We start from the raw sequence: 14,468 nt of genomic DNA on the forward strand, positions 1-14,468 counted from the left end.
TTGTCAAGGCTGACTTTTCTGTCGCTATTGTAGAACTGACATTCAAAGCTTTGCTTGTGGAGACAGGGATTGGTGCTACAAGAAAGGTCAGTCTTCTGGGAGCTCAGTATATGGCTTCCATTACACTGGTGGGAGGCACTGGAGGGGGCACTGTGCTGTGAGGTGTGCCTGCCTGCCTAGGTCGTGATCAAACTGCCCCATTCCTGACTGTCAGGTGGTGACAGTGTTACAGGAGTTCACTCCATGAATGTTGGTGTCTGTCCTGAACAGAAACTGCAGAAAAGAAATTCAGAGGAAATGTTACTTGCTGAAGGCTGCAGAAGTTATTCCTAAATTCTTTTTGTTTTAACAAATGTAAGCAGAGATTTTCCTGTATTTCTACAGTACGTTTTTCTGTCTGTGGTTTACTTACTGACCTAGTTACTGTGGTGATAGTATTTGTCCTGGAGTAGGGAGAGATATGAAAGGCATCATATATTTATATGACAGAGAGATCCTCCAGAGGTTAACAAAACTTTGTGTTAATGAATCTTCCGTTTTCTGTCAGCTGTACCCAGGAATGTCAGCTTTCCGAGCCGTTGGTTCACATGAAATACTGCATGTAGGGGCTGAGTGTGACAGCATTGGTAAACACATCTCATCTTACTGGATTCTTTATCCTGAAGTTAATGTTAATGTGATCCTTCCAGAATTTTGTACATTTTCTACTATGCCTGAATACAGCTCTCACTGAAAACTGCCAGATATTTTGACAAGACAAGCTTACCTATTCCTGCCCTCTCTCACTTTGTAATTGCCTTACAAGTAAATCTGCATGAAGTGTTGCAGGCTGCATTTTACTATTCTTTCAGCATGCTAGGTTCTGATGCAGGAGTTACTAGCTTTCATGCTGCTTTGAATTACCATTTTTCATTGGTGCAGGGTTCTGGATATCCCTATACTTGGAGTGGCAGCTGCTTTGCTGTTTTGAAGGAGAGTTGATTCTCCATTGCTTTTCACTGGCTATGACTAGGCTGTTGTAGTGGAACAGGTTCATTTTAGTTGCCACAAGTTGCACTGTAGTACATTTAAATGTTTGCTGGCAGATTATAAACTTTTTTCACAGTTCATGATGTTTGTCTCTGAGTATTTGTGGACAGTTACCTGTGATCTTAGAAGACATTTTTCTTAGCTGGCACTTCAGGCAGGATATACTGTTATCTATCTTACCATTTTCATACAGAAAATTTGTTCATAACCGTCCTTTTTTCAAACCTTTTTCTACAATATTGTTTTAATTCTTATCTGTTCTTTTTATACTTCTGATAGATCTTCTTTCAAGCTTTTTCATAATCACTCGATAGCATTTTCAACTAATACTAAAGCAGGTCGATCATATGTCTCTGTACTTGCAAAGCTGCTATGCCAATCTCTAGATATCTATATGAAGCTTTTACTTTGGCTAACATTAATTTGGGGGGGATTTTTTTATTTGACTTGCAGATAGGATGCTCTTTGGAAGTTTTTGTTCTCTTAGTGAACAGTGAACAGGAGAGTTTTGTTTCACAAATGTAAAGGTATGCAAGCTACTGTGAGGAAAAATGTTTTGTCATTGACTTCAGTGGTTTTGTTTTTTTAAACACTTGCAGTTTATAGTCACTTTCTTTGTAATCTTAGGTAAGGGTTCCTGTATTAGCAGAAAGAACCAAACGTTTTTGAAACCTACAGGAGAGTTTGCAAAGGAAAAATAGTCAATACGGTCATGCCACAGTTGGACAGTGTTCCTTGTGGTTACCACCATCCTGTAAGGTTAAGGGATGATTTATTTGTGACTAAATTTAGGGTCACAGTAGAAGAGGAAAAAACTGGCAGTGCTGCATGTTGGCATCATGGAAGATAAGAGACTGTACTTCTGAGATTCCTAGTGAGGGTCAGAATATTGAAAAACTTTAATGTTTCTGGTTATGTTGCTATCTGAAAGAAATCTTCCATGTAATTTTGCTTGGTCTTCTGGAAGGAAACTAGAACTCTTTCTTCTTCCTGATTAATTGGTGCTGCGAATGAGAAAAGACATTTCTGTCACTTCCTTCACTTTGCTGTTTCCAGGATGAGAGTTGTTTTCCCTAGTATGAATTGTCTTAATATCTACTTCTGCTTATGGATTCCTAATAACAACAAAGTGAAATGGCTGGTGATAAATGGTACTAGAAGAAAATCGGAAGAAGAAAAAAAAGTTAATATTTATCTTGTAATTTATTTGTTGTTTTTTTTTCTCTTGAGCCATGACAAATCTCTGTGTCAGTGAAAACACTGAAACTGGCTGCATGGTGGGAAGAGTGTGTTTAGTTAATACTTGGAATATTTACAATTTAAAAATCTGACAATGGTGTAATGAAAGTTCCCATTTCAAGAGAAATGCTGAAGGGTTACAGAATCACACAGAATCACAGAATGTTAGGGATTGGAAGGGACCTCGAAAGATCATCTAGTCCAATCCCCCTGCCGGGGCAGGATTGCCTAGACCATATCACACAGGAACGCGTCCAGGCGGGTTTTGAATGTCTCCAAAGAAGGAGACTCCACAACCTCTCTGGGCAGCCTGTTCCAGTGTTCAGTCACCCTTACAGTAAAGAAGTTTTTCCTCACATTTAAGTGGAACCTCCTGTGTTCCAGCTTGCACCCATTGCCCCTTGTCCTGTCAAGGGATGTCACTGAGAAGAGCCTGGCTCCATCCTCTTGACACTTGCCCTTTAACATATTATAAACATTAATGAGGTCACCCCTCAGTCTCCTCTTCTCTAAGCTAAAGAGACCCCAGCTCCCTCAGCCCTTCTCCTCATAAGGGAGATGTTCCACCCCTTAATCATCTTCGTGGCTCTGCGCTGGACTCTCTCTAGCAGTTTCCCTGTCTTCCTTGAACTGAAGGGGCCAGAACTGGACACAAACTCCAGATGCGGCCTCACCAGGGGAGTCAGAGTAGAGGGCGAGGAGAACCTCTCTCGACCTGCTAACCACACCCTTCTAATCCACCCCAGGATGCCATTGGCCTTCTTGGCCACAAGGGCACACTGCTGGCTCATAGGTCATCCTGCTGTCCACTAGGACCCCCAGGTCCCTTTCCCCTACGCTGTCTCCAACAGCTCTGTCCCCAACTTGTACTGGTACATGGGTTGTTCTTGCCCAGGTGCAGGGACTCTACACTTGCCCTTGTTATATTTCATTAAATTCTCCCCAGCCCAACTCTCCAGCCTGTCCAGGTCTCTCTGAATGGCTGCGCAGCCTTCCGGCATCTCAGCCACTCCTCCCAGTTTTGTGTCATCAGCGAACTTGCTGACAGTGCACTCTAATCCCTCATCCAAGTCATTAATGAATATATTGAATAGAACTGGTCCCAGAACCGACCCTTGCGGAACTCCGCTAGACACAGACCTCCAACTGGACTCTGTCCCGCTGACCACTACTCTCTGGCTTCTTTCCTGCAGCCAGTTCACAATCCACCTCACTACCCGATCATCCAGACCACACTTCCCCAGTTTAGCTGCAAGGATGCTGTGGGAGACCGTGTCAAACGCTTTACTGAAATCGAGATAGACCACATCCACAGCTTTACCATCATCTATCCACCATATTGTGGATATTGTTATGTTTGCTTGTTTCCAAATAATTTTTCTTTTCTTAATCTACTGCTTTTGTTTGGTTTTGCTTTTGAAAAGTGAGCACAGTGTAACGTTTGGTGGTGATGACAGTGATGTCGGAGTTCTCCCTGAGTTTCATGTGTGCCTGCTCTGGGAATCCTTTCTGTAACCCTCATCAACAGCTAATTTTGGCAGTTGGCTTTCATAGCTGGAGTTATTCGATTTTTCTGGAGTAACAGGGGGGATGGTGCCTACCTGTGAAATAAAGCTTAGAGCTGAATTAGCATAGGACTGGGGTTTCCACTTACGGTGGAGGAGAGTTGACCTGCCTGCCGGGTGTGTTAGATGGCTCCTGCACAGCACCTGTGGGTGTACCAGCTCCTTTCAGCTGCCTGGGAAGCTACTTTCTGTCAAGGATCTCAGTCACTTTCATTCTTTGAAAAGCTATTAATAGTTTAACAAAACGTTTGCTAAAGCAAGGAGAAGGCAATTCTGTGAGTTCCATTTTGGGGGTGATTAGCCCATTAGAAATGATCTGAAATCTGGCTAGATGATCTTTCGAGGTCCCTTCCAATCCCTAACATCCTGTGATTCTGTGATGTGCTTCTTGTGTGGTGTTAAGCACTTTGCTATGTGATACTTTTGCGTGCAATAGTAGTGTACTTCTAGCAATGTTTAAATTTAGTGTTTTTGGCGGAAAATGCTTTAACTAAAACGCACAGAATAAAACATGTACTCATCATTCGGTTCAAGTTAAACTCACTCAAAGCTGTTAACTGAATGAGCGTTTGCACCGATTTACTGTGGTGTGAACTGCTAGGAAATTAATTAAGTGCTGTGATTTGGATTAATTTTCAAGAGAATCCTAGTGAATATAAGCTCTCAGTTGAATGTACTTTATGTAGTGTCTAAGAAATCGTATCTGACTTGTTTTGAGTGCTCAACTGGTGTCACAGCAGCATTTTTAGCATTTTGATATCTCAAACAGCAAGATTAGTCTGAAACAGCTTTTCTATTTGGAAGAATTGTTTTTCTTTCAGATGTGGGGCACAGTGTCTTACTTACTGAAGCAACTCCAGTGGAACACTGTAGACTTTGTTACACAGTTTATATTTCTGTACTGTTTTGCCGTAAGGATATGTAGCTGAAATAGAAGCTACAGTCTTATCTGTAACTTGTATTTAAAAAAAAAATCTGTAGGTGGTGTTTTGGTAGCTAACTTCAATTATTAATGCCGCTGGCTGTCTTACCTTGGCCTATTTTCCTTTACATATGTGTTTAAAATACTCCATAGCAATATTGTTGCTAGCTTTGATTGTGATTTAGAAACAGAGAAAGCGAGAGAGAGTGAGCACTTGAACTCCTTGAGGACTCACAAAACAGTATCAGCTTCCATAAGCTTTGTAAAATCACTCATGCTATTATATCTTCTATGAAATAGTGTGAAAATGAAAAAATGCTGGCTTACTCTGATCTTGTTTTCCATTTTAAACATAGGGTTAAACTAAACATTTAAAAACTATTTCTCATATCTTTTCCTATACTAACTTGTTTCTGAAAGGAAAAATGTATCTTTTCTTCATCAGGCTTTTACTTTTTTTCTTTCTACCCTTTTGCAGTATTTTTTGCAATATTATTTTTTGGTCTCCACCTTCACCCACTTTTACTATTTCTACAGTTTCTTTTGTAAGTATGTTCCTCTTTTAAGCCTAATCTTTGATCTACTTGCCCAGTTATTATCTCACAAACATGCCTTCAGCCATAGGGTTTGGAAAAATTGATTCCTAATATCTGGCAAAATGAACTTCTGAGCAGAAGGTGAGGCTAGATGAAAGCTGTTGTGAAAGGAAAGATGTTGGGATATATAACATGCTGCTGCTCTTTGGACACTATCTGGTATTCTTTCACCTAATGGGGAGAGGTCAGACCAGGAATGTTTTGTGTTCTAGTTTTGATTTCAGTTGAGCCCAACAGTGACTTGAAATAGTTTACACTGGAAAAAAAAAAAAAAAAGAAAAAAAAGCGAGACCTGTATAGTGGGAGTAGTTCTACAGTGCAGTAGTTCAGTCACAAGAATGGATTTCATCCCTATTTCTTACTCCTCTACTAGATCTTGACTACTAACAGTGGTCTCAGCCCAGTGCCCCTGCACTAAAGAGGTACCTGCTAGCACTTGTAGAACAGCATCATGTTACAGTGCAAAAATTAGGAATTTTATTGCATATGCCACCAGAGTCTGTGTTTAAAGAAAAAGGAGAGGGGAGGAGGAACTGCAACATGATGATAATGTCATACTGTTCTGTAGTTTGAGGTCCCTGCTGTTGGAACGATATTATTTAATGGAATTAATCTGAGCTGGTTAATGAGAAGTATATATTGATTGAAATCTTTGCTTAACCTGAACAAAGATTTAAGTCATGTTTAGGACTGAATCCCAGTTCAAGAGACAATAAGAGACTGGAATAGCTTTCAGTGGAGGTGTGATTCTCTTGTTCCTCTTAACTTAATTGATCCCATACCTGTGTTATTGCTGTTCTTTCGGAGCTGTATCTATACTTGCTTAAGCTTTGTGGTCAGTAATGATTTAATGATTCTTCGTAGTTTTGGTTCTGAGTTTGAAGGAGGGCTGACAGCAACACTAAAGGGACCTCCTAGTTGAGATCACGATCAGAATCATTTCAGTCCATCTTACCTTCCTATTTGCAGGATTATTTTCACAGCAACAGGGTTTAGAAACTGTGTCCTACGGAAGCTGGCAGTGCTTGAAGGAAAAAAAAATACTACTGAATGGGCTTTAAATTTTTATTGCCTCTCTTACTCAGAAAGGTAACAGGTAAAGAATTAGTGCCAGTTAGAAATAGGGAAAAAAAAATTAGACTACTTTTGTAGAGTTCAGATCATGACCAACAAAATTATGGCTTGACAATTGATGGGTTCTTTTTCCCCCTCTCTATCTTTACTATGATAATGTAACAACAGAAAAGCAAGAATAGAAGTTCCTTTTTGAGTTTAAAATATTAGGATTTAAATAAAAGATTGCTTTTTTGTGAGTGGGAATTGAAAAGATGCTGGAGAAGTGTAAAGGTAGTAGAATATGCTTTTGTCTAATGTGGGACAAAATATTTTGTGATAAACTAGGTATTTAAGATGTTATTTTTATTGATACAGTTTTTAATATGTTATTTTTATTGATACAGATATGATCCTGAACATGGTGAGCACATGACTTCAAAGATGGACAACTGGGTCTGTTATAAGTTGTGATTGGCCTTAAGCTGACTTAAAACCGTTGAAGAACTTAACAGGATTCTGTCATTCTTGATTTATGCCTATCTAATTGCCTCACACCACCAGCTTAATCATGTATGGAAGTGCTCGGTCAGTTGGAAAGGTTGAGCCAAGCAACCAGAGTCCAGGGCGTTCACCAAGGCTGCCACGGTCACCACGCTTGGGCCATCGTCGAACCAACAGCACAGGAGGCAGTTCTGGGAGTAGTACTGGGGGTGGCAGTGGGAAAACCCTTTCTATGGAAAATATTCAGTCCTTAAATGCTGCCTATGCTACGTCTGGCCCTATGTATCTAAGTGACCATGAGAATGTGGGTGCAGACACCCCAAAAAGCACCATGACTCTGGGCCGATCTGGGGGGCGGCTGCCTTACGGTGTTAGGATGACTGCAATGGGTAGCAGCCCTAACATTGCCAGTAGTGGAGTTGCCAGTGATACTATTGCATTTGGAGAGCACCATCTCCCTCCAGTGAGTATGGCATCCACTGTGCCTCACTCACTGCGCCAGGCCAGGGATAACACTATAATGGATCTGCAGACACAGCTCAAAGAAGTATTAAGGGAAAACGATCTGCTTCGCAAGGATGTGGAGGTGAAAGAAAGCAAGCTGAGTTCTTCCATGAACAGTATCAAGACCTTCTGGAGTCCTGAGCTAAAAAAGGAGAGAGCTCTGAGGAAAGATGAAGCTTCAAAAATCACCATTTGGAAGGAACAATACAGAGTTTTGCAAGAAGAAAACCAGGTTTGTCTTCTAATGTCACTGAGTTTAATAAACTTGCGTGTCACATTTAAGCAGCTAAATTATATTGGTGCTTTTCCCAGGTAATTGGTATGAATAAGATGTGTTTTCAACTTGTTAGCCTCTTTTTGAATGTTTTTTGTCAGACTTGTAAGCCACCTCTCGAGTGCTTATTTTTCCTTGTGTGTCATGTGTTTTTTTTCTTAGGACTGATGCTAACCACTCAGTTTCCTTTTGGAAATATTTCACCCTGTTCATAATATTGCTGTAGTGCTTACCTCTTGAAGCCTTTGCTGAGGTGCAGAATGTACTAACTGCTGACCCCAGATACAACTAAACTGTTGCTGAGTGTTGACAGATTGCCAGTAAAACAAAGTTCACATTACACTGGTCTTATTTTAGAGCTCCAGTTAAAACCTCCAGACCTGCAGTTTTCACAAACAGTTATAAATTGTGTTCTTGGCTACATTTAAGTAACACACACCTGCTCATCTATTCTTTTGTCATAAGCTGTGCATATCTTGTTATGCCACTGTCATAAAGCACCCTACAGTTTTTTGTAGTGGTCTGGATAGTTAGAGAATAGGTGAACAGAGAATCTTGGGTGTCTAGTTCCTTTGTCTTGTCTCTCTTAAAACCATCCCTAAATTAGAATAAAACTGAGGTTGATTAAAATTGAGGTCTCTTTGTAGTCAGCTGTACTTATGAAAAGCTTTTTTAAAATTTTCCTACCTAAACCTTCTTGCTAGCTTAATCCTGAAGTAACTACTTGTCTTTGAGTTACTGTCCTCCTGTTTAGTTGTTTCTGGCCAAATGTGAGTTAGGCATCTCTCTGGACTCTTCGGTAAGAAACCTCACCACTCTTGTGGAAAACAGCATCCAACTCTAAAAGTTTCCTGAAATGTAAGTCAGCTTTCACCACGACAAAATTACTTTCCCTATTGAGTTTTTTAAATATCCAAGAAAGTTTAATGAAATAATTTCCATATTTCAAGCGTGATCACGTTCTTGAAGCTCGTAAGGTATACTTGCTATTTTAGGCAGCGCTTTTTTTAAGATTTGCTTTAGAAGGTGGAGGGGAGAGGGAAACTGCTGGAGGAAAACAATAGTGCTGGTAGTACTTGACATGTTATACTCCACTTTCAGGGGACCTGTCTTAAATAGTAGATGCCTTTTGGTTAGTGATAATCTGCTACACTGAAGCTGTCGAGATTTTGTTTTCACTTTTTAAAGAACTGAGTTGAAGAAAGTAAATTGCTTTTCCTGAGTTAGTATGAAATAATTAAATGAATTTTACAGTTTTGTAACTGTATTCTTACCCAATGGTTAAGTATCACAACGTGGGATTTGTTAACGTGTGTGGCATTTCATAGTCATTTTCATATATCTTCCTGGAGTGAAGAAAACCTAAAGTGAAATAATTTTTATTACAAAAGTAGGATTTCTTTAGAAGGAGTAATCCAATGAAAAATTTAGTTATAGTGGTACAGTACCAGTATAATGAATACATGGAATACCATTCACTCAACTTTCTGATGCTCTTCGTATTTCAGCTGCAGGTAAGTATTTTAATTCTCAAATTCTTTTCATTTTTGAGTTATGTTTTCATACTGAAGAGAATGTCTTGGAATATAATAACATTTTTTCTGAAATCAGTTTTGACATTTGAGAGTGCTGTGGAAATCTTGCAAGATTGGTTTAGAATGAATTAAGCAGTTACTAAATATGTATAGATGGGAGAACAGTGATTCTTCTGTCTGAGTTTTTTTTTTTCCTTGTCTTTCCTTTATCCCCTAATTAAACATTTACAGATATTTCCAGGCTGCTGTTCTCTAGGCAATCACTATAATTACTACTACACTGGTAGAATTGTATAACTTTGGTCCAAAAAAAGAAGGGTGCAATTTAAAAGTAAAAGGGTGTTATTGCAATGAGCTGTAAAAACTAAGAATGCTAATTAATAGATTATAGTTAGCTAACAGTGTGTCCTAATTAAATTCTGAATTCATTATGTCTTCTATAGACTTTTGGAGTTGGTCACTTCAGCCCTTTATAAGGAAGATCAGTTTAATAGGATTTACTGTAATTAAACAGACGTCTCTGTTTAGACACTGAACAAGGGATTTCTTTGATCTGTGGAGGACCAGAAAAATCTCTTCATTACCCCTCCAACCTCCCCATAAAATGAGTCCCAGTATAATTGCAGGAACTGGTGTTTCGGACCTCAGTATGAGTATTTCCGCACATCACTTTTAATAAAGACTTATCGCATGGGCAGAACTTGTGCTTTATATTAAGTTTAGCTGAGGCCAAATGCATTGTTAAAAATTGACTCAACTTGTGGAGCCCAGATGCTGGCTGACTCATGCCATTGTCTGATAGTCATCTCAATCTCTTTGCCGTGGTCTTGGCTCTTTGTTCCTCTATGCATACCTGATTGTCCCTGATTGTATTTTTTTATTGCTGTTCTTGTCACCTCAACTCTGAATGATTGAATTGCCTCTTGGTTTTGGAAGTTGTTAAAAATATGTGAAAATGTGAGCTCTGGTTGATTGCTACCTCAGCCTCCTGTGAAAAATGCACTGGTGTCTTTGTGTTTTCTTTCCCATTTCTTGGGAACATGTGCAAATAAATCACAATTATTGATGTATTGCTTACAGATTTCCGAGAAATTTCCTGGATTTAATAAAGATCAGAGAATGAATAGGGAGATTAAAGAGTGTGCTACCTGTCCTGAGGCAGTCACATCTCTCTTTGGTTGTCTTAGGGCAATAGGTAGCAGGGATATCTTGGATATAATACTGAGAATGTTGTGTGTGCGCACCTATATAGCTGTCACTTGGGTTGAGAGTGCTTTAGTCTAGCTCAGTTGTGGTGTTTTCACCAGTTGTGGTGCAGCACAGCTGTATTCATCAGCTACTCTGAGCAAATACTACAGCTGTGGAGTGTAACATATGCTGAACTGCATTTTCATCCTTTGTTAGTGATCTTGCAGAGCCGGAAAATCCTTTCTTTTCATAAATGAGGAATGTCATTGTCATCTCATTTTGAAGAGTTCAAAACTAAACATGGAATGTGTTCCTGTAGTTAACATAGGTTCTTGGAAAAATACAATAGTTTTCAGTGCAATGTGGATGAGTTAACCAATTATACTTTGCAAGAAACCAAAAGGAGAGTGCAAATGATTTTTCAAAGGTTAACAAACCCATGCATATGCAAGGAGGGGCTAATGGAGCCAATAAACAGGATCTTGTTTTTGGCATGGTATCACTCTCCTCAATATGCTTTAGTAGGAACTGTATTTTTCTAAGTTGAATTTTTTTTTTTTTTTATTGTATATGGTTTAAAGTTTCCATGGAGACCTCTTCATAAGAAGCCAGAAGAGGGAAGGAAAGACAGTGAGTATTTTTTGTGCTGAGATAGAAATAATTTCCCTAAAAACTGGACCATGGTGGACTATGTGGAAATCAAGAACAAAGGAACTCCTCTCAGTTGAAACTCACTTATAACAAGGTGATTGTCCCTTAAAATAAGTAGTGCAATGCAAATTTGATGTCTAACGCCCTGTATTGAAATTTCTCGCATTTGATTGATCTACGTTTCAGCTGAAATAACGTGGTGCTGCTGAAAACATCTTTTTGCTTTGATATATTTCTGTGGTCTTTTTGCGGTTAGAGGTCTTGGATGTCTGAGTCAGATAGTTTAATCATGAAAATATTTCTGAAAGGAATTTCACCTTGCTTGGGGTAGGCACTTGAAGAACATTCTACTTTATTGTGATGGGTGTACTCCAGCATTTCATCAGCGTTCTTCTCCAGAGTCAGAAGTACTCTCCATTTCCTAGTAGCGTGGAATGAGCATCTCACTTTTCAAGACACGGTGGTCCATGTGTTAGCCTATTAAACGTGTTGGGTGCTGCTGTTGTGAGACTGGCTGAGCTTCTAATGACTACATTCTTCCTCTGAAAATCAGGTTAATTCTCACTTCTCCATTGATTTAATCTTTTGAGTTTTTTAATTATATACTAAAAAATGTTTTTATTTATCTTGGTACTGTGTCATCCATTCCTGAGTTGGTTATTAGTTGATAGAAAGCTAAACTTTCTCCCATTATGGATGTTTAATTGTGCAATATGCAGTTCCACAGTCATTGCTTAAAGGTATTGTCTGTATCCCATGACATTACACTTAAATAATTTGTTCAATGGCAGATGTCTGTTGGCTCTCTAGAATGCCTCCAGCTTTAAAGTTCCCTCTGTCTTTCCCCAGTTGCCGCATGAAATTATAACTTAATTCTCTTCTAGAATAACTCAAAATGTTTCCTCAAGAGTGCTTGCTATCTGAGGCATTTATCAAGTTGCAGCACATCTTAGTGACTTCAAAAATTGTCGTGTAATCGCCCAAGAGACAGGCCTTCTGTGTTCTGTATTTTTGCAATTCTATGAGGAAATAAAATTAGACTTTTTGTGCTTATCTAGGGTCCTCAATGCTCCTTTTCTCCCATGTTTCCTATTGAGGTAGAATCTAATACCTTGAGCTGCTTTGAACTGTAGCATAGGCTGAACGGCTGGTCTCTTCTTGATCCATTAAACATTCAAGGGGAATGCTACCAACTTAAAAGCAGCTTGTAATAAAATGGGTGACGTCAGCGGTACTGTTGAACTTAGTAGCTTAACTGTGCTTTTTGCTATTAAGCTGGGGGTTGGATTGCTTGAGATTCTGTGCAACTTTAAATAGCAAACTCTTTCTGCTATAATTCTTTGTCTGCTGTGTATTGAGACTGTTCAGACATTACACTCCTAACTAGGGTTGCAGTGTATTATTCCACCATTCAGCATGTATATTGCTGAAAAGTCTTGTCTGTGTGTCCTGGTTTTGTGGGGATAAAATTTATAGAATCACTTTTCTGTTGCATTTTGTTTCAGTTTGTGGCCAGCCATGGTGATCAAGGCCATTAGCAGTTAAACCCAGGGCAGCTGGACCAGGCTGGCCCACAGGTGTGTTCTGTAACATTAATGCCAGGTTCACTATAAAAGGGAAAGCTGCTGGGGAGGTTGGGGCTTTTTTTGCTCTGCTTTCTTCTACCCTCTATTTTTCTTCTTCTCAGCCATTGCTATCCCTGGAGCAACTTGCCAGCACTCTGTGGGCTAAGTATAATTTTGTGTGTTTTGTATTAGCATTGATATTGGTTTCCTTATTTTATTAAATGTTTAAATTTTAACCCATGAGTCTCCCTCCTTTTCCCAGTTCCCTTTCTTGGTTGGGGAAGGGACATTGGGTGAGAGAAAAACTGCTTCTTGTTTAGCCCTGGGTACGGGCTAAATGGAGACACTGTGTTACTGTATTTCTCGAGAAGCTGTTGTCTCTTTTGGCATTAATGCAATTCTGGTGTTTAAGTTATTAATTTTTTCCTTTAAGTGGTCTTACTTTCTGAAGTATGAACTAGGTAGCTTGAAACTGTATAAGGCTTTGGTTTGGAACAGGTTTTCTTTTAGTCACTCAATGAACAGTTCAGCAATAATAGGTGATAGCAGTAGCACAGAGGTACTCCTACATTATAGTTCATTTTAACAATGATCTTGTACTGATATTTTAGCTTTCTAATACCAAATCCAGTGTTCTCATGTGTCTTTCTTACTCTATGCGATACTGATTTAAGTAGAAAGGAGAGGAGCACTTTTGATGGAACTGCCAGTCCATGGAAAAAGGATTGAAGTTGTACTAATAATGCATATGCCAGTTTTCTTGTATGCCTCCAAAAACTGAACTGGAGCTTTTTAAATCTCTTTTCGATTTGTTGATATTAGAAAGACTCATAGACTAGAAGATGATACAGCAGAGTGGGTCACCATGACTAAACTGTTAGTTGGAAAGGATTTTTTTTTTTTTTTTCATCAAAGTAGGTATCTAAGATCCTGTTAACAGTCTGTATAACACTTAAGACATTAGTAAGACAGAAAAACTTTTGTATTTAGTATAAAAATATATATATGTATATTCTGAGATCAGAGCTAGAGACCAAAAGAGTTTAGAGGAGACATTTCTATACTCTGAAAGTGATTACTACATTGGATAACTTACCAAGAGCAGTCATGCCAGCTATCTGAATTAGTAATTGAAGAAAGAAACATTGAGATATGCCACCTTAGCCTCAGCTGGCAGGAGGAGAAAAAGGAGAAACTTGGTAGTGCTGTAGATATTCCAGTGTACAACTCCTTTGGATTTATTTTGTATGTACACTTGTGTTTAGTGAACACAGTAAAATACCAGTGTTTTTGGTAATAGTGGTTTGTGGTGAATTGAGCTCCTTGACAGAAATCAGATTACAATGGCTTGTCAGCAGGTAAGTGTAGCTGTTTGAGATTGTCTTTTTTTTTTTTTTTTTTTTTCCTGCATGGATAATGCATTGTAGTTTCTCTGTGTAATTTTTGGCAGGCAGGCCGAGCAGAGTAGGCGTGCAGGAAGGTATGGTTTCCACTCGGCGGGGCCCTAAGTCCCTTGTGGGTGCCAGAAAAGACATGGGAACCCAAACGGACCTGCCGCGGAAGCATGCGGAGGTGCAGGTGGCAGGCTGCAGGGAGTGCCAGAGCCTGGCCCTGGCACTCGAGGGTAACGGAGACCTCACCTGTGTGAGGTGTGAACAGGTCGATGACCTGATCTCCTTGGTGGCCCAACTCAAGGAGGAGGTGGAAGGGTTAAGGAGTACAAGAGCATCCCAGGAAGAGGATGGCGGGCAGTGCTGTTCCCTGCCTGTCCTGGGGAAAACGGTCGGGCCTAATGCTCCCCGGGTAGTGGAGGATCCTCTTCCTCCTCCACAAGGAGCAGGAG

General features: G+C 39.6%; 1 protein-coding gene across 1 annotated transcript in view; it reads left to right on the forward strand.

Annotated features, from left to right (window-relative positions):
- Positions 1 to 14,468, forward strand: part of ERC1 (ELKS/RAB6-interacting/CAST family member 1) — a 310,530-nt gene that overhangs the window by 4,132 nt on the left and 291,930 nt on the right. The window contains 1 exon segment of the mRNA XM_068401134.1: positions 6,812 to 7,644. Within this exon segment, the coding sequence (XP_068257235.1) occupies positions 6,976 to 7,644 (669 nt within the window). The 5' untranslated portion in view covers positions 6,812 to 6,975.

This window comes from Nyctibius grandis, chromosome 5 (assembly GCF_013368605.1).
Source record: "Nyctibius grandis isolate bNycGra1 chromosome 5, bNycGra1.pri, whole genome shotgun sequence".
Taxonomy (NCBI): Eukaryota; Metazoa; Chordata; class Aves; order Nyctibiiformes; family Nyctibiidae; genus Nyctibius; species Nyctibius grandis.